This window comes from Myotis myotis, unplaced genomic scaffold (assembly GCF_014108235.1).
Source record: "Myotis myotis isolate mMyoMyo1 unplaced genomic scaffold, mMyoMyo1.p scaffold_m19_p_4, whole genome shotgun sequence".
NCBI lineage: Eukaryota > Metazoa > Chordata > Mammalia > Chiroptera > Vespertilionidae > Myotis > Myotis myotis.
This window is the reverse complement of record NW_023416346.1, coordinates 100,722,509-100,742,881: the sequence shown is the minus strand read 5'-3', so window position 1 is coordinate 100,742,881 and position 20,373 is coordinate 100,722,509. Positions and strand designations below refer to the sequence as shown.

The window sequence follows — 20,373 nt, the reverse complement described above, 5'->3', positions numbered from 1 at the left end:
AAATCAAAACAACAATGAGATACCATCCACACTGTCAGAATGGCTATCATCAACAAATCAACATATGACAAGTGCTGGCAAGGTTGTGGAGAAAAAGGAACCCTCTTGCATTGCTGGTGGGAATGCAGACTGGGGCAGCCACTGTGGAAGACAGTATGGAGTTTCCTCAAAAAATTAAAAATGGAATTTCCATTTGACCCAGTAATCCCACTTCTAGGACTGTATCCCAAGAAATCAGAAACACCAGTAAAGACATATGCACCCCTATGTTCATAGCAGCACAATTCACCATAGCTAAGATTTGGAAACAGCTTAAGTGCCCACCAGTAGATGAGTGAGTTAAAAAACAGTGGTACATCTACACAATGGAATACTATGCTGCAGTAAAAACGAAGGAATTCTTACCATTTGCAGCAGCATGGATGGAACTGAAGAGCATTATGTTAAGCAAAATAAGCCAGTAGGAGAAAGATAAATATCACATGATCTCATTCATTTATGGAATATAATGAACAACATAAACTGATGAACAGAAACAGAGCCAGAGACAGAGCAGCATCGATCAGACCGTCAAACCTCAAAGGGAAGGTAGGAAAGGGTGGAGGTAAGGGGCAGAAATTAACCAAAGTATTTGTATGCATTCATATAAGCTTAACCAATGGACACAGACAATAGGGGATGAGGCTATGAGTGGGGGGGGGAATGAGGTGGGGAGCAATGTGGCGATAAGGACACATATGTAATACCTTAAATCAATAAAAAAAAAATTAAAAAAAAACAACTGTGGTACATCTATACAATGGAATACTATACTGCTATAAAAAGGAAGGGACTTTTACCATTTGCAACAGCATGGATGGAACTGGAGAGCATTATGCTAAGCAAAATAAGCCAGTCAGAGAAAGATAAACATCACATGATATCACTCATATGTGGGATATAATGATCAACATAAACTGTTGAGCAAAAATAAATCCAGAGACAAATTACAGGGGAAGTAGGGGTGTTTAGAACTCAACCAAAGGACTTGTGCATGCATATTAGCATAACCAATGGACACAGACACTGGGGCACTGGGGGCTTGCCCTTGGGCGTGGGAATGGCTGGGGGCGTTAATCAGGGAAAAAGGAGACATATGTAAAACTTAAGACTATAAAAATGTAACATGCAAAATTCTATGTAATAAAACCCTAATATGCAAATAGACTGAATTGTGGAATGCCTGGTGGAACCACAAGTCACTATGATGTTCACTGACCACCAGGGGGCAGATGCTCAATGCAGGAGCTGCCCCCTGGTGGTCAATGCGCCCCCACCCGGGGAGCACTGCTCAGCCAGAAGCCAGGCTCACAGCTGGTGAGCGCAGTTGCTATGGGGGGAGCCTCTCCCAACTCCTCGGCAATACTATTGAGCAGGGGCAGTGGGCGCATCAGGCCAGGATGAGCGCCAGCAGCTTGGCGCCCGGCCCCAATTCGGGCTTCTCCCTGGCCACCTGATGCTTGGCACACTGCTACATCCCCAGAGGGGCCTGGACTGAGAGATGGATGTCCAACTGCCAGCTTAGGCCCGATTCACCTGAGCATGTGCAGCAGCTGCTGAAGCTCAAGCAGCAAGCTGTGCAGCAGCAGAAGGCCATCCAGCCACAAGCTGGCAGGCAGACATCCTCCGAGGGGCTCCAGACTGCGAGAGGGAGGAGGCCAGGCTGAGGGACCCTCCCTCCAGTGCATAAATTTTGTGCACTGAGCCTCTAGTAAATATATAAATTAAAAATTAACAGTCACATGCTATATGGCTCCATTTATATAACATTCTCAAAAATATAGATTATTATTTGTCAGGTGTTGGAAATGGTAGGAGGGAAGGGAAGAACAATGGTGTGATAAGGGAACATGGAATTGTATACACATATTTTTTAATATGTTTCCTGTTTTTGTTTTTATGCTATAATTATGTAAAATGCTAATTGGAGGCAACTGAATGAAGACCTATCTCTTCAACTTCCTGTGGCTTTAAACTTATTTTATTTTTTAAAATATATTTTATTGATTGTTTACAGAGAAGAAGGGTGAGGGATAGAGAGTTAGAAACATCAATGAGAGAGAAACATCAATCAGCGGCCTCCTGACACCCCCTATTGGGGATGTGCCTGCATCCGAGGTACATGCCCTTGACCAGAATCGAACCTGGGACTTTTAGTCCGCAGGCCGACGCTCCCATTGAGCCAAACCAGTTAGGGAAAACTTATTTTAATGTAAACATTTTTTAAATGGTTCTAAATCCAATAAAATGAAAATTTAGAATACATGAAATACCCAGGTAACCATCATGGAGCCAAAGTTAATAGAAACCACATTTTCACCTATAAAGAGCAAGATTCAAAATGGGAGATGAATTATGATTTCAGCTATATGTGTGGTCCCTTTAGAGAAGGAACCAATTAAAGTTCCTTTTGAAAGATTTGGTGGATTATTTTCTACAGAAATAAATATATAAATCAAAATGCATTCTTCAACATGTTTCTTGAAAGTCTGAATATTTAAATAAATGCTATCTTTCTGCTAATAAGATATGTAAAAATTGAAACCAATTATTTTATTTTAACTTATTGAGCAATAATAAAATTTCATTATTCTAGGTACCTATTTAATCCTTTTAATCATGCTTTATGCAGCATCCATTCATTATTTTAATGATTAGACTGCTAAGTTTCCATGTTTACAAAGCTTCCTCTTGTATTTCTCTTATAAAGACTTGGATTGGGAATCGAAGAAGAAAGTATCGTTTAATGGGGATTGAAGTTCCACCTCCAAGGGGAGGCCCTGCTGATTTTTCTGAGCATCCAGAGTCTGGTTCTTTGTCTGCAATCACAACAAGAGAGGAAGCTGGTCCTGAAGTAGAAGAAGATAATGACAGAAATGATGAAGCATCCATCTGTTTGTCTGAAGGAAGCTCTCAAGGTATTTTATATGCTGCACATCCTAATTATAGCTTTTGTAAATTTGATGCATTATTAGTTTATTTTCAGCTTACTGGACTTTAAATCTAAACTCAAAATGTTTGGTCAAACATATTAAAAGAAATGGATTTATTTTCTTCTATGCTTCAATAATACATATATATTTAAAGTATATCCTTTTATATACATATACATGGTAAAATGAGTACTAAAATAAGCTAATTCACCTATCCTCAAATAGTTACCTTTTTGTTGTGTATGATAAGAACACTGAAATTTAATCGATTAGCAAATTTCTAGTAATCAGTATAGTATTGCTAATTATAATTGTGTGGTACTTTAAATCTCTAAACTTATTCATCCTATGTAATTGAAACTTTATACCCTTTAATAATTATCTCCCCATTTCCCCCACCTCCCCACCCTGGTAACTATCATCCTACTCTTTGCTTGTATGTATCTGACTTCTTAAAATCCCACATATAAGTGAGATCATGCAGTACTATTTTTTCTGTGTCTATTTCAATTAGCATAATGTCCCCAGTTTCATCTGTGTCTTTGCAAATGGCAGGATCTCTTTTTTACAGTTGAATAATATTCTATTATCCTATTTAATAATAGACAAACAAGGTAATTGACCATACCTTTGCTACACTTCCCATTGGTTAATCAGTGAGATATGCAAATTAACCACCAACAAATATGGCGGCTAATTTGCATATGTAGGTGGGAAGCAGCAGAGTGAAGACTGAAGGCGCAGCGATCATAGCGGGTCTGGCTGGAGCTGCGATCATAGCAGCTCCGGCTCAAGCAGCAAAGGCTTTGAAGGCGGCTCCGGCCAGAGCAATGAAGGCTTTGAAGGTGGCTCCGGCTGCAGCAATGATCAAAGCTGCTCCCACTGGAGCAGTGATCAAAGCGGCTCTGGCCAGAGCAGCAAAGGCTTTGAAGGTGGCTCTGGCCGGAGCGAAGGCCTGGGTCCCCAGTACTGAAGGAAAACCAGTGCAGGCAGCCAGGGGAAGGGAAGGCCTATTGCATGAATCTTTTCATGCAACAGGACTCTAGTCTATAATAATAAAAGCTCAATATACTAATTAGACTGGATGTCCTTCCAGATGAATCCAGGGCTGTGAGGGAAGCCCAGGTCCGAGGTGCCTGCCGGTGGCCAAAGAGAACACTGGGTCCCAGGTGCCAGAGGGAAGCTGGTGTTGGCAGCCAGGGGAAAGCCCAATGCATGAAATTCATGCAAGGGGCTCAGCCCTTGCAGCCCTAGCTTCATCTGGAAAGACATCCAGTCTAATTGGCATATTATGCTTTTATTATTATAGATTATATATAAAGTTATGCATAAATGTATAAAAATATATAAATTTATTTACCTATTCATCTGTCAACAGACACTTAGGTTATTTTCACATCTTAGCCAATGTAAATATTGCTGCAATGAACATGGAAGTGAAAATAACTTTTTGAGGTACTGATCTAATATCTTTGGTTACATAATCAGAAGAGGGATTGCTAATGTTTTGAGGAATCTCCATACTATTTTTCATAATGGTTGTACAAATTTACATTTCCACCAACAGTGTACAAGGGTTCCTTTTCTCAATATCGCACCAACATTTGTAGTCCTTTTTTTAAAAAAAAAAATTCTTTATTATTTAAAATATTACATAAGTCTCCCTTTTCTCCCATTGACCTCTCCCTGATCGCCCCCACCCCCAGTTCACCCCCTAATCTGTGTCCATTGGTTATGCTTATATGCATGCATACAAGTCCTTTGTTGATCTCTTACCCCCCTCAGACCCCCCTCCTTTCTTCATAGGATGGACAGTCTGTTTGATGCTTCTTTGCCTCTGGTTCTACTTTTGTTCATCAGTTTATGTTGCTCATTAGACTCCACAAATGAGTGAGATCATATGATATTTATCTTTCTCCTACTGGCTTATTTCGCTTAGCATAATGCTCTCCAGTTTCATCCATGCTGTTGCAAATGGTAAGAGTTCCTTCCTTTTTACAGCAGCATAGTATTCCATTGTGTAGATGTACCACCGTTTTTAATCCACTCATCTGCTGATGGGCACTTAGGCAGTTTCCTAATCTTAGCTATTGTAAATTGTGCTGCTATGAACATAGGGATGCATATATCCTTTCTGATTGGTGTTTCTGGTTTCTTGGAATATATTCCTAGAAGTGGGATTACTGGGTCAAATGGGAGTTCCATTTTTAATTTTGTAAGTAAATGCCATACTGTTTTCCACAGTGCCTGCAGGAGTCTGCATACCAACCAGCAGTGCACGAGAGTTCCTTTTTCTCCACATCCTCTCCAGCACTTGTCATTTGTTGACAGGTGTGAAATGGTACCTCATTGTTGTTTTGATTTGAATCTCTCAGATGATTAGTGACTTTGAGCATGTTTTCATATGTCTCTGGGCCTTCTGTATGCCCTGTTCGAAAAGTGTCTATTTAGGTCCTTTGCCCATTTTTTTTTTCCTTTATTTTTTTTTGTGTGGGGGGAGGGCTTGCCCTTTACCCATTTTTTGATTGGATTGTTTGTCTTCCTTTTGTTAAGTTGTATGAGTTCCCTATAAATTTTGAAGATTAAACACTTATCAAAGATAGCATTGGCAAATATGTTCTCCCATGCAGTGGGCTTTCCTGTCGTTTTGTTGATGGTTTCTTTTGCTGTGTGGAAGCTTTTTATTTTAATGTAGTCCCATTTGTTTATTTTCTCCTTAGCTTCCATTGCCCTAGGAGTTTTGTCAGTAAAGATATTGCTCCAACACATGACTGCTATTTTGTTGCCTATGGCTTCTTCTAAGATTTTTATGGTTTCTCATCTTATGTTTAAGTTCTTTATCAATTTTGAGATTATTTTTGTGTATGGCATAAGTTGGTGGTCCAGTTTCATTTTTTCCATGTATCTGTCCAATTTTTCCAACACCATTTATTGAAGAGACTGTCTTGATTCCATTGTATGCTCTTGCCTCCTTTGTTCTTCTTTCTCAAGATTGCTGCAGCTATTCAGGGTCATTTTTTATTCCATATGAATTTTTGGATAGTTTGTTCTAGGTCTTTGAAGTATGCTATTGGTATTTTAATGGGGATTGTATTGAATCTATAGATTGCTTTGGATAATATGGACATTATAATGATGTTGATTCTACCATTCCATGAACATGGTATATTCTTCCATTTGTTTATGTTTTCCCCTATCTCTTTTTTCAGTGTCCTGTAATTTTCTGAGTACAGGTCCTTTACCTCCTTGGTTAAATTTATTCCTAGGTATCTTAATTTTTTTGGTGTAGTGATAAATGGGATTTTTTTTTTAGTTTCTCTTTCTGACATTTCATTATTTGTGTATAAAAAAGCCATAGATGCCGAAACCGGTTTGGCTCAGTGGATAGAGCATCGGCCTGCGGACTGAAAGGTCCCAGGTTCGATTCCGGTCAAGGGCATGTACCTGGGTTGCGGGCACATCCCCAGTAGGAGATGTGCAGGAGGCAGCTGATCGATGTTTCTAGCTCTCTATCTCTGTCCCTTCCTCTCTGTAAAAAATCAATAAAATATATTTTAGAAAAAAAAAGCCATAGATTTCTGGGTGTTAATTTTGTATCCTGCTACATTGCCAAATTTATTTATTAAGTCTAGTAGATTTTTGATAGTCTTTGGGGTTTTCTATGTACAGTATCATGTCACCTGTGAATAATGACAGTTTTGATTCTTCTTTTCCAATTTGGATGCTTTTTATTTCTTCTTCTTGTCTGATCACTATGGCTAGCACTTCCAGTACTATGTTGACCAGGAATGGTTAAAGTAGGCATCCCTGTCTTTTTCCTGTTTTTAGGGGAAATGGTTTTAGTTTTGCCCATTGAGTATGATGTTGGCTGTAGATTTGTCATATAAGGCTTTTATTATGTTGAGATATGGTCCCTCTATTCCCACTTTGCTAATAGTTTTTATCAGGAAAGGGTGTTGGGTTTGTCAGATGCCTTTTCTGCATAGATTGATAAGATTATGTGATTTTTGTCTCTCAATTTGTTTATGTGATGTATCACGTTTATTGATTTGCAGATATTGTACCATCCTTGCATCCCTGGAATAAATCCAACTTGGTCATGGTGTATGATCTTTCTATGTAATGCTGGATCGATTTGCTTGCATTTTGTTGAGGATTTTAGCATCTATGTTCATCGGGGATATTGGCCTGTAATTATCTTTCTTTGTGGTGTCTTTATCTGGTTTTGGGATTAGGGTAATGCTGGTTTCATAGAAAGAGCTTGGAAATATGCCTTCCTTTTTAATTTCTTAGAATAGCCTTAGAAGGATAGGTTTTAATTCTTCTTTGAATGTTTGGTAAAATTTCCCTGTGAAGCCATCTGGCCCCAGGCTTTTGCTTGCTGGAAGTTTTTTGATGACTGCTTCAATTTCCTCCTTAGTTATTGGCCTATTCAGATCTTTTGATTCTCAATTGAGTTTTGCAGGGTTGTAGTTTTCTAGGACTATGTCTATTTCCTCCAGGTTGCTTAGTTTGTTGGAATAGAGTTGTTCATAGTATTTTTTTACAACTCTTCGTATTTCTGTGTGGTCTGTGTTATTTACCTCTTTCATTTCTGATTTTGTTTATTTGGGTCCTCTCTCTTTGCTTCTTGATGAGCCTGGCTAGAGGTTCATACTTCTTGTTTATCATTTCAGTTAACCTGCTCTTGGTTTCATTGATCTTTATATTGTTTTTTTTGGTCATTTATTTCTGCTCTGATCTTTATTATCTCCTTCCTTCTATTCACCCTGGGCTTTCCTGGTTTCTCTCTAATTCTTTAAGTTCTAGAGTTAGATAATTTATTACCATTTTTCTTGGTTTTTGTTTTGTTTTGTTTTGTTTTTTGACGTAGGCCTGTAGAGCTATGAATTTACCTCTCAGGACTGCTTTCACTGTGTCCCATAGACTTTGGATTGTTTTACTTTAATTTTTATATTGTCAGATATACCAATACCTTCTTTTATGGTTTCTGACTTTGGTGTCATAATTAAAAATTCTTTCTTTGTACTACAATTGTGTAAATATACCTCTATATTTACTTATATCTTTATGATTTCATTTTTACAACTTGATACTTATTACATTTGAATTTATTTTGCTTTAAAACGTGTGAGGAAAATACCCAATTTTATTTTTCCAAATGATTAACAAATTCTTCCTATACTAATTATTAAACAATTAATCATTTCCTAGTGAGTTTAAGTAAAGCATATATATTTATAAAAGACAGTATGATAGTAGTCAGGCTAGTATATATCCTATATAATAAATCCTATATAATAAAAGGGTAATATGCAAATTGACCCTAATGGCAGAATGACCAGGAATGACCGGTAGCTATAATGTGCACTGACCACCAGAGGGCAGAAGCTCAATGCAGAAGCTGCCCCCTGGTGGTCTGTGTGCTTCCACAGGGGGAATGCCGCTCAGCCAGAAACCAGCTCATGGCTGGCCAGCACAGTGGCAGTGGTCTGAGCCTCTCCTGCCTCCATGGCAGCACTAAGGATGTCCAACTAATGGCTTAGGCCTGCTCCTCCGAGGGCTCCAGGCTGTCAGAGGGATGTCTGACTGCCATCTTAGGCCCATTCCTCTGGGGAGCGGGCCTAGGCCATTAGTCAGACATCTCCCAAGGGCTCCTGGGATGCCAGAGGGATGTCTGACTGCCAGCTTAGGTCCACTCCCCAGGGAGTGGGCCTACGCAGGAAGGTGGACATCCCCCAAGGGGTCCTGGACTGCAAGAGGGCACAGGCCAGGATGAGGGAACCCCTGAGTGCACAAATTTTCATGCACTGGGATTCTGGTATACATATAAATGTACATGCACATTCATATATGTGTACATACATATCATGTGGGTCAAATTCTGAATTTCTTATGTTACATTGATCTGATTATTTATAACTGTGGCTTTATAAAATCTGTAAATATTTTGTAGGGCTCTCATTATTCTTAGCTCTTGTAACAAAAACACACTGATTCTTCTAGATGAACTTTAAAATTTCTTTCCACAAGTCCCCTCCCCATAATTCATTTAATATTTTTATTGGCACTGCATTAAATGGATAGCATGATGTGTGAAGATAAATTCAGAATTCGGTTTTGCATGTGTTGCATTTTAGATGATGGCAGGACATCCATGTGGAGCTGTACAGCATACCCTTCAATAATTTGGGTATGGAACTCAGAAGAGGAATTGAAACATGAGAAGATATCTGGGAGTAACCCACCGTGAGGCCAAAATAATATCTAACCATAGATATAGAAAATATAGTTAAGTAAGAAAATGGAAAACAAGAGAGTAAGATAGACAAGGACTGTGTGTTAAGAACAATCTATATTTGGGAACTGGAGTATAAAAGGGTGCCATTGAAAGAACATTCAGGCACAAAAGGATCAAGATATTATATTATTTATAAAACCAAAGAAAGAGAGAGATTTCATGAGGAAGAGGGGTTATTCTCTCAACTATCTCATATAGGTTGAATAGAAATTCCTCTCATATGAGGTATCTAAAATGGTCCAAGGTACACAAGTGGACAATAGAATCGTGGCACCTGGGAATTGGGTAGAGAGGTATGGGAAGTTGCTGTTCAAGGGGTATAAAGTTACAGTTATACAAGAGGAGTAAGTTCCAGAGATCTGCTGAACAACATAGTGCCTATAGTTAGCGATAAAGAATTGTATACTTAAAAACTTAAGAGGATAATTCATGTTGTGTTCTGAACACCAAAAAAGGAACAAGGACTTTTTTGAAGCTGATGAATATGTTTATTTCCTAGACTGTAGTGATAGTAACAGGAATATGTATATGTATGTATATATATATACTGTATACATTAATTATGTGCAATTTTGTATACCAATTATACCTCAATAAAGCGGGGAAAATAAAATTTACAAAAAATGAATGAGAAGCCATTGGATTCGGTGTTTAAGGAATTCTTTGAAAAAGCAATTGCATGGATGAGATAGACAACAAGATTGCAGTAGGTTGAGTAATGAAAGGGATATAAAAGCTGTTAATATTGAGAGGGCCATGTATTTTCTTTCTTACCAACATTTGTTATAGATATTGATGAAGATCATAACAGAGAATTTAGAGTATGGAAAAACTGTGAATCAGAAAAAAAAGAGAAGCCATTATTATTTTCAAGCCCCTTATTTCTAATCTAGGTGTCCATTAAACCATTTTTGCCTAATAGTTGTATTTACTATGCCTGGGAGTACTTGAGTATTTTCACTGATTCACAAACAGATGTTTAGAGAATGACTGTGTGTTTCTATGGGTGGATGGGAAAGCTGTGAGGAAATAAATATGATAAAATGAAATTACATAAACCCCTAAGGAGAGTTTAATTTCCCATCTCCCACTTCCTGCCATCCAAGAAGGAATTTTAAAAAAATAAGGAAATAATGGGAAAAAAAGTGAGCAAATTTTAATGTTGCTAATATACCACTGCTTCTACACTGGCAACCTTTGTCATTTAATAGTGTGTTCTCTAGAGAGCTGGCAGAGTAATCAAGATCTAATGTGAAAAAGGAGAGAGAATTGAATGCATGAATCAAAAAATACTTTATGGGAAGTGAGATTGCCTAGAATTTCTCTTGGTGGTTTATTTTTTTACAGCTGCATGGTAAGCTTTTCATTTTGATCAGAAATTGCACCATAAAATCATAAAAGAATGTTCAAGTACTGAAAAGAGTCCTTTTTAAATACTGTCCTATTTGCTTCCTCATTTTGCTGATGCAGAATAGTAATCTGAGTGACTTAATTGGGTGATCTTTTTATGATAATTAAGTGAATTGATTCATCTGGCCTAGACTAATATCATACCTTTAAAATACACTAAACACATTATTTTCCAGTTATGAAAATGTAGTTAAATTTTTGTTTACTTTGAGATTTTCATTAACTGCATGACATTATAGTTATAGAGAGACAGAATAAAGAGTACCTGACCATACGATTTAAAAAATGTAACAACTTGAAATTCAGGGTCCTTTATAATATGGCCATTGATAGTCTTCCAAATGTCCAAGAAGAAAAGAAAAGTGTTTTTAAATCAGGTCTTACATTTTACCTGTTAAAATCAATTAAAAATCACACTAAAAGCCCTGGCCAGGTGGCCCAGTTGGTTGGAGTGTCATTCCTCGTTGGGTCACATTCCTAGGTTTCAGGTTTGATACCTGATTGGGGTGCTTACAGGAGGCAATTTATAGATGTTTCTCTTCTCTCTCTCTCTCTCTCTCTCTCTCTCTCTCTCTCTCTCTCTCTCTCTCCCTCTTTCAAAATATCAATAAACATATCCTCAGGTGAGGATGAAAAAAAGTTTCTAGAAAAAATTTCTACAAGCAAAAACAAAGATTATTTTCAAAATACAGTAAAAGGCAGGTTTAGCCAAAGTCACCAAAAGATGCTGTTGATCTTTCAGCAGTTTCAATTTCATTATTTTGCTTCTGATAGAATAGGTACTTCCCTGATAAAGAACTTCTGACTTACCTCTAACTTTCACCTTTTACCTCTCCTTCACTTATTCCATTTTCTTTTCCTGTATGTAGGAAAGAGAAGTTGTGGTTGATATTGATTAAAAACAAACAACAACAACAACAATAAAAATCCTAGCTACCTGGCTTTATCCCTCACCTAACTGCAAATGTTACAGAAGTAATAGATGACTCAGTTTCTTAATTTCAAGTTCTGTGTCCATCAAATATATTCATGGTTGAGCAATTTTCAAGATTTCTACTACTTTGAGAAGCAAATTGTTTAAAGTATGGGAAAATGAATATCTATAATGTTAAATTTCATAACGAAACCTTTTTTTAGCTTTATCTATTATGTGGGTGTGCACATGAAAAATAAATCTACATATAGTTACTATGGACACCACGTAGAATGCTCTCTAGTGAAAACTGATTAATAATTCCACTTTACTTGTTTAGTTTCCAATTGGCAAGGCTGATTTTGGGGGGCAATAACCAGAAACATTGGCAATGTTTAACTTTCAAGCTTTCGCTAACGTAGAAGCTATCTGTAAGTTAAAGAAAACATGCCTTATACAGCTGTATCACTTCACAACTTTTTATTTTAGGGATCCTCAAAACAGTTTTTGTTTACATCTTATAATTAACCATGAGCATGTTTCTGGTAAAGCAGAACTGTGTACAAAATTATGAGCAAGTGATTCCAGTAATGACGTTGTTGATGAACAAAATAACCCCTATTCTGAGGGTTCAGTACTAATACCAGCTATGAAACTAAACTTGATGACAATTTTCCTTCCCTTCATTTCATTTAGTTGCCGATTATGTAGGAATTGAAAAGTCTGTGATTTGAAATCTCTAAATAACAAATAGACAGTAGCTTCTTCTGTCTAGGAACCATTATTTTATTTTTAAAAAATAGCCCAGCAGGTGTGGCTTAGTGGTTGAGCATCGGCCCATGAACCAGGATTCTGGTCAGCAGGTTGAGGGCTCAATCCCCAGTAGAGGGCATACAGGAGGCAGCCAACTGATGTTTCTCTTTCACTGATGTTTCTATTTCTCTCTCCCACCCCAAACCTCTCTTTAAACTCAATAAAAATATATTTAAAAAATAAATTGAACTTTGCATTAAAACTCCAGTAAAATTTCCCTGGATGCTTAAACACTAATTATCTATGTATTCATACGTGAGTTCCTAGATCAACCATATTTTCCTCCTAATCATCCCCATGTTCATACAGAGCACACCTATATGTCTTTCCATGGAAAGGAATGGATTTGGAAAAACCTCAAGGGCTGATAAATATTATTGTTCTGCTTTATATGGCGAAATAAAATGTCAGTCACAAAGGGGCTAAAGACTTCCACTAGTATTTATGCAAATAATCTCCATAATATGGCTGTGCAGGAAGAACAGAGAGAAACATTGCTTCCCTGTTTTCCTAAGAAGTAGAGTTAGGGGTAATCTAAAACAGGCGGTTATATTGTAGATATCCTATGCTATGAACGAACCACTTCCTCTACCTCAACACAGAGAACCTTTTATAGACTGGTTTCTCTGGATTAATTTTTCTTTTATTTCTCATTTTTTTAAAAATACTGAATTTTGATCATAAAAATAATATATTTTCATTATAGGAAACATTGGAAAATACAATAAGAATTTTGGAAATAACCCTACGCCTCAGTGATAACCATTTTAAAAATGGAGGTGTGGGAAGTTTTTGACAGTGTTTTCTCTACATATGTACAATAGTGTGTGTGTGTGTGTGTGTGTGTGTGTGTGTGCGCGCGCGCATTCACAAACACCTGCTTTTTAAAAAAAATTGGAAACATGCTATATTTATAGCTTTATATCATATCATGTATTTGAAAATTATCACTTTTCTCTTATTGCAATGAGTAATGCATGTTCATTTAAAAATGTTTAATTATGAAAGAGAAAATGGAAAAAAATAAGTAAAATTAGACAAAAGGAAGAAAAATAAAAATTGCCTGTAATTTTATCCAGAAATAATAATGGCAATGTTTTTATGTAAATAGTGTTAGTTTTCTTTCTCCAGGAATATGTGCACATTTTTTAGTGTACCTACATAGTAGATTTTGTCACTTTTATTTATTCACTTTCCAATATATCATGAATATTTTATTAATTATCAACTATTTTTCTACTTCATTTTCAGTAGCTTCATTGCTTTTATTGTAGGGTTAGGCCCAACATGACTTCTCCAATTCTCATGGTTAAGCATGTAGGTTGCTTCCATTTTTTTCAGTTATAAATAACACAATGGTGACCATCTTTGTATTTTTACCTATCCACATTTAAGAAGTAGAGTGGCTCAACAAAGCATGTATGAAGTGAATTTGCCATATGTGTCTTTTAAAATAGATTATTTAATTGATCTTGACTAAAGCATTCTCAATAAAGTTTTGAGGAATGTAAAATGAAATCATGGCCTTTTTGTCTATGGAAGAGTCCAATGAAGTTGTTCCTAATGAGACAAGGGCTGATAAGGAGGAGGACCACCATGCAGTATCCGAAGATAATGTGGTATGTACATTTTGAAATTATTTTCTCATTACATGATGGATTTCAAGGATATGCTCCTAGTTGGTGATGATATTAGTATTTTCAAATTAAGGTATAACTCCACTTTAGAAACTAAAACAGAACCGTTACCAGGGAATTCTATATCGTTGACAGTTTAATAAATGAAATTTAAAGCACTGTCAATTTAACCCGAGATTTTTCAATTTAAGAGATTGCAAATATAAAAATCTAATGCTTACTACACATAGGATATTTTATACATAACAAGTTATTTTCTTCAACACATTTAGCATAAAGCAGATTTCTTCTCATTTCGTAGATGGCAGAATTAAAATAGAGTTTAGCCTGAGATTATGAAGGAAGCCTTTGTTGATTCTGGCACTTGTATCCAAGGATTCCTTACTCCAAGGTCTCTGTTCAGACCATATCTATCTTATATAGTGTGCTTGGAATCTTTTCTTCTTTCTACTTAATTGGACTCTTAGTTAGCTTAAAAATTGCATCAATGGAGGAAAAACAGTATTAAGCAATTGAATAGCAGGCAGAGACAAGCTATGTGTGGATTAAACTGGGTTTTGTACAAATATAAGCATTATTGGTATATAGAGCTGTCCTCTAAGGAGCTCTATTAGCAATATCTGTTTATATTCTGAGTCTTTCAAGTAATACAGATATCAAGATGGTATTAAAGTCAGACATAAAGGCAAATGTCATTGTGCTTTGCTTTTGCTTTTGAATAAGTGTTTTGTGCCTAACTGCAACTTTTTAAAAATGGCCCCTATGGGGCATGCTCAGAGCAGAGGGCCTGAGGAAATGGTTCTTTAGTTCACAACAGAGTCAACAGGAATTTGGGGTCATTGTGACAAGGAGAACAAAACCTGTGGCCTTACTATGAATAAGCACCCTACATGCGAAAAAAATATGGTCCCTATAATGGGTTTTCTGTTACAAAATGACTGTAACTTCAAGATTTACCCTGGCTTTAATTGCAAACATTGTTTATCAAACACTGTAATCTTGCCACACCTCCTTAATAAAAGTTAAGCACATAAAATACAGTTTTGTTCTTTTTTATTAAACATCAACAATATGTGTGTTTTCTACATGCACAATATTGTTTAGGATTGCATTTTGTTGATTTTAGTACTGACTTAAGTTGATGTTCCACCCTTCTAACACTACATTCAATGGGAGCATAGGAAAACAAGTTTTTATTTTGAGACAGAATCATGTTTTTATTATATAGGTAGTTATAACTGTTTCCCACGATTATTAATTGTGCTAGTATTCTTAAATCACACCAAGTAATAATCTTCTCTGCTCCAGATTTGAGCTACATTATACAAGTTACATATTGAACCTCTTTTCCCCTAAAGACATACTCATTTTATCCTGAATTTCTCTGAACTGGATCTCCCCTGCAGCAGACATTTGAAGATAATGAATGAAGAAATGGCATGGGGTGACCCACAGTCACTTAGGCACTTAAGTTTTCAAGAGCAATTGATTTTCAGAGACGAAAGTCCAGACTTTCAAAGGTTGATATGCTCTGCCTGTAGCTTTGGAGTGTCCCCAATTATTCATGCATACCAAGTCACAAAGACATATAAGATCTATTTATATGCACAAATCTATACAGTGGCCTTTGGTGCCTTCCTCCCTAGATTACTTAGCTACTTTATTCCAGAACCAATCAAAATATATTGAGAATCTTAAAAATAACATAAAAAAATGATCAAATCAGAGGTCTGCTGAGAGCTGACAGAATTAACTCCTGAGTTTATAGTGATTATAATCAAAAACAAAACATTAGATTCATCTCCAGGCAGCGTTAGAAAGCAATTTAATTGCAGCTGTCCTCCTGACTCAGAAGCCTACAGGTCACAACCCCTGTTATGGTATTGTACTCTCATAGAAAATATGTCAAATATGATCATTCCAAGATTGTTTGTGACTTTTAATCTATATATGTATATATATATATATATATATATATATATATATATATATATATATATATATATATATATATATATTTTGCTGGGTAGGAACTTGTTTTCAAATTCTGCCTACAATATGTTGCTATTAATGTGCTCCTTCTAAAAAGACTGCCCAGTGACTAATTCTAGCTTAACTTTTTTCTATTAAAAAATTCTTTTGGGTTGGCTGGGCTTAAACATTTAAAATTGTTTTTCCTTAACTCTGTTTTTCATATGCAAAAGTAAAAATTAGAGCTGGTTTTATGTTTTGGTTTTGCTTTTGGAAAAATGTTCCAGGATTAGAGAACTTGCTTTGCCCCAGGGTTGAAGCTTATTGATCATTCTTTTCATTAGTGCTAAGTTGTTTTATTTATTCTTTTGACAGATATTTAATGAGTGCCTTCTGTGTACAAGATACTGTACAAACTATTCTGTACCTTAACTCTAAAACTAAGGGCAGTTTAGCATCTCTCTCACTCTTCCTTCTTACTGTCCAGTGAAGGAAACACATAACCATGCTATTTTGATCATTACATCATACATGTCTGCTTTCAATTGTCTAGCTAATGGAGTGAAGTAAATAAGTGAATTGTTTAAAAAATGTATTTGACTTTGCAATTCATGTCTTATGTTGAAATTTTACATTAGAAATTGCAGAGATGTGTGAGGACTTAAAAAATATTTAAACCAATTAAGTATGGTTACCTTTAGATACACTACCCTTATAGGAAAACACTTCCCTGTCACTGGAGGGCACTATTTAAGCAGAATTTGAATGCCTGTTTTTTAAGGGATATTGTGAAAGGGTTTTTTGTTTGTTTGTTTTGTTTTGTTTTTCTATTTTAAGTAGTATAGCAGTAATTTCTTTTTAAATTAAATTAAATTTATGTATTGTTGACACTATTATAAATTTCCCCCTTATCCTCCCTTCAGTCATTTTCTATTTACTAAGCAGTAATCAATTGAAGATCGAGGGAAGGTGCTTAGACTCAACACTGGGTGTTAACACTAGACGACCTGTGTTTATTCTGGATATCCTAGACTAGATAATCTCTTAGCTAAAGCTGAACATTGAATGTATACACTCTATACATTGTTGAGTGTAGTGATGATGATAAAATCTATATTTATGAAAACTTCTCTGTGTTACAGAAAATAGAAATTATTGACGATGAAGAAAGTGACATGATAAGTAATTCTGAAGTAGAACAAGTGAATTCTTTCTTGGATTATAAGGTAAAAGTAATTTCAAATTGTGAATTCATTAAGAGAAGGTATTAGATGAGGCAGACTTCTACAGTACTTATGTATTGGTCTATTTCACTTCCACTTGATAAGTTAAACATGCTGGGCTCCACACTGACTCTCTCAGATAACTTCGATATCAGTCAGGCTGCAGGTCATTTTAATTAATACTGGCTGGCTCAGTGGCTATAGTTATAAGCACAAGGTTTTCTCAATAGGAGTAGGTATTGATGAGGTACAAGGTGATGCTGTGCATAGTGATGATTAATGTGAAATTTATGGCAATGCTTTTTTAAAACTTAATGTTCATTTTTAAGTGGTAATAAAAGGGATTTTTTCCAGATTTTTTCTTTGCTAATTTCATCTTAAATTATAACTTCTGAAGACCATTTTTAAAACATACAATAATATATCTCTTTTAGGAGAAGTTTAAAAACAATCCCTAATGCAAATACCAAATGAATATAAATAGAAATTACCCTTTCTGAATATCACTTGTTACTAAATTGAAAGACTTATTTTGACATCACATACAGAATTGTTTTTATTCAATTTTGAATTAAGCTATCAGTCCATATGTTAATACATTTTCTGCATATATGTATAATTGTTTTCCCTTTGTTAATCAGTATCACATCTTACAAGTTAACTTTGGGGTCTTCTGAAATTTTGGTCACACAATAATTTTTCCATACACAAAATTATTTTATTGAAATATCATAAGAGTTCAAAACAGAGACTAGTACTTAGATATTAACAGAAAATAACATAACTCTAATCAGAAAAAGACAACAGCTGTCATTTTCTCAAATTTTTTTCACTTTTACTATAATTCAAAGTTATGTCATTCAACAGATTTTGTTTTCCAAATGTGCATAACCTGTCAGATTTTAAAATATTAAATAGTGTAAACACAGAAGGAAATTATCTTTTGAAATTTGTTTTCTAAGTGGTCAAAAAGCACAATACAATCCTGTATTTAAACTGTATTTCCAACTAACAAAATTATAAAGTTTTCAGTTCTGAAGTACTAGAGAGCATTCTAATCTCTCCTACATGATCATATATTTCTAAATACCTGGAACAGGATTAAAATGGCTATGCAAGCCACTGCTTGGCACGGGTTATGGAAACTACAGAAAGATGTCTGGTTCGCACAGCTGTTAAGTGTGCTCCTCTTAACACTTTCAAGCAGTTCAGATAGGGTTGTGTCCAGAACTCTGAGGATTCTTTCTAGGAGCTTTCCCCTCTGGTGTTCCTTCCAAGAGACTTGAGAAATTTTGGAGCTAAAGGCCAGGGCAAGGCAGTGTGTCCAGTCCAGAAATCTTATTTAACATTTTCATTGAACTCTAAAAGACATTTAATGATCCAGGGTTTTCCATTGTGGTAAATGCTGTGGGAACAAGGGGCCATTCACTACCCTATTAAGGATAACTTTTATAACACATCACGATCCTACATAAATTTCTTTAACTCTCAACATCAGCCCCTGTATAGAAATATATATTTTTATAATCAATATTAAAAACATTTCAGTTCACTTCATCTGTGAATTTGTTACCTTAAAGTAAGGGTAAGTGAAACCTCATGTAACAGTTCTCATCGCTGATTTCAGGATGTTGATTTAAAACAGCCTCATCAGTTTGGGAATTTAATCTTTCTTCAGAGCATATTTGCATTTTATTTGCATACACATTAGTACTTCTTGTTTTGGAATCAAAATCACTTTGTAAGTTTCTTAAGTATAATTCCTTTTAAAAGCTTCTTGAAAGAAGAGATGTATTTATCTATGTGTTATCTGGTCTAGTGTTTAGCACATAGGTGTCCAATAACTAGTTCCTGAGTGAGTGAATACATTAAAGTATCGTTGGAAATATTTTTAATACTATTATGCAAGTACTCGTTTCTATGAAATCAATTAAGACAAGAAGCTGGATCATAATAACTTTTTCCTACACTAAATTAAACAGTCTCCCATTATTCTTGGGATTCATTGCAGCAGAATGAATGAATATTTCTGATGTGCATTTGATAATTGTTACTGTGTAACTATTAATGCTCAGTTTGGGTGTACTGGAGTTTCTGATTGAAATATATTCCTAAAAATCCATATTGCTAGGAGTTCTAACTAACCCAAATGCTTATGAGACAAATTAGTGATCCCTGAGGCATGAGTACTATATCATAAAATAACACCTTGAATGTTCCCTACAATCATCTTGGAGAAGATTTTAATGATACAAATGAGCTAGATATTGTTTTCTGAAAGTCAGTGGCTGATGTTACCTTACTAGTTCTTCTCACAAACACTCCATTTACTTAGGAAAATCTCTAAAGTACACATCATTACTGCTTCTAGTCTTGGAAGTTTTTAATAGACTTGCAAAATGCAGCTCTAAGAAAAAATGTCTGCAATATTATCTTAAAGTTGTTTATGTTTATCAAACATTGCATAAATACTGAGGAAGAGCAATGTTCACATTAGAAATTAGAGATCTGCATATCAATAGATGTTTCATGACTTTTGCAAATGTGAATTACTGTTTTTAATTTTTTAATGGACTATAAATGCCGCTTAAAAGGACTGTATATTCATTGGAGACACTAAGATAATGATGATCGATATCTCCTGTATTCAAAAAGACTTCCTGGTCAGCACTTTACTCATACTATAGTTCTGACAATGAATACTAAAAACCCCAAAATTTAGAATTAATCAAATGTATTATGACAGGAGCATGTTGAACTTTATTTTAATGCTTGTAAATTTGATTGCTGTAGAGTGCCTTTGGATAAGGAATTTAACTTGAATCACCATTTGCAGATGATTAACTTGATATTAAATGGTCTGAAAAGGAAGCAGTTTTACTAAGTAAAATAAGTTCTAAACTGAGCTGATGAAATTGATGTAATAAACATGTTCATATATTGAATGTGATTAATACAACTGTGTCCGTTCATCTGAAACAATAAGAATGCCCAGCCCGGATAGTGTGGCTCAGTGATTGAGCACTGACCTATGAACCAGGAGGTAACAGTTCAATTCCCGGTCAGGGCACATGTCCGGGTTGTGGGCTTGATCCCCAGTAGGGGGCGTGCAGGAGACAGCCAATCAATGATT

General features: G+C 35.6%; 1 protein-coding gene and 1 non-coding gene across 2 annotated transcripts in view; both read left to right on the top strand.

Annotated features, from left to right (window-relative positions):
- The window catches only part of HDX (highly divergent homeobox), a 145,022-nt gene that overhangs the window by 107,686 nt on the left and 16,963 nt on the right, over nucleotides 1–20,373 (top strand). The window contains exons 6-8 of the mRNA XM_036305208.1: nucleotides 2,750–2,957; nucleotides 13,952–14,028; nucleotides 17,160–17,243. Of these exons, the coding sequence (XP_036161101.1) occupies nucleotides 2,750–2,957; nucleotides 13,952–14,028; nucleotides 17,160–17,243 (369 nt within the window). The remainder of the gene's footprint in view (nucleotides 1–2,749; nucleotides 2,958–13,951; nucleotides 14,029–17,159; nucleotides 17,244–20,373) is intronic.
- LOC118654908 lies at nucleotides 14,811–14,940 on the top strand. The gene has a single exon (XR_004967151.1). It is a non-coding gene; the product is annotated as a small nucleolar RNA SNORA11 (small nucleolar RNA).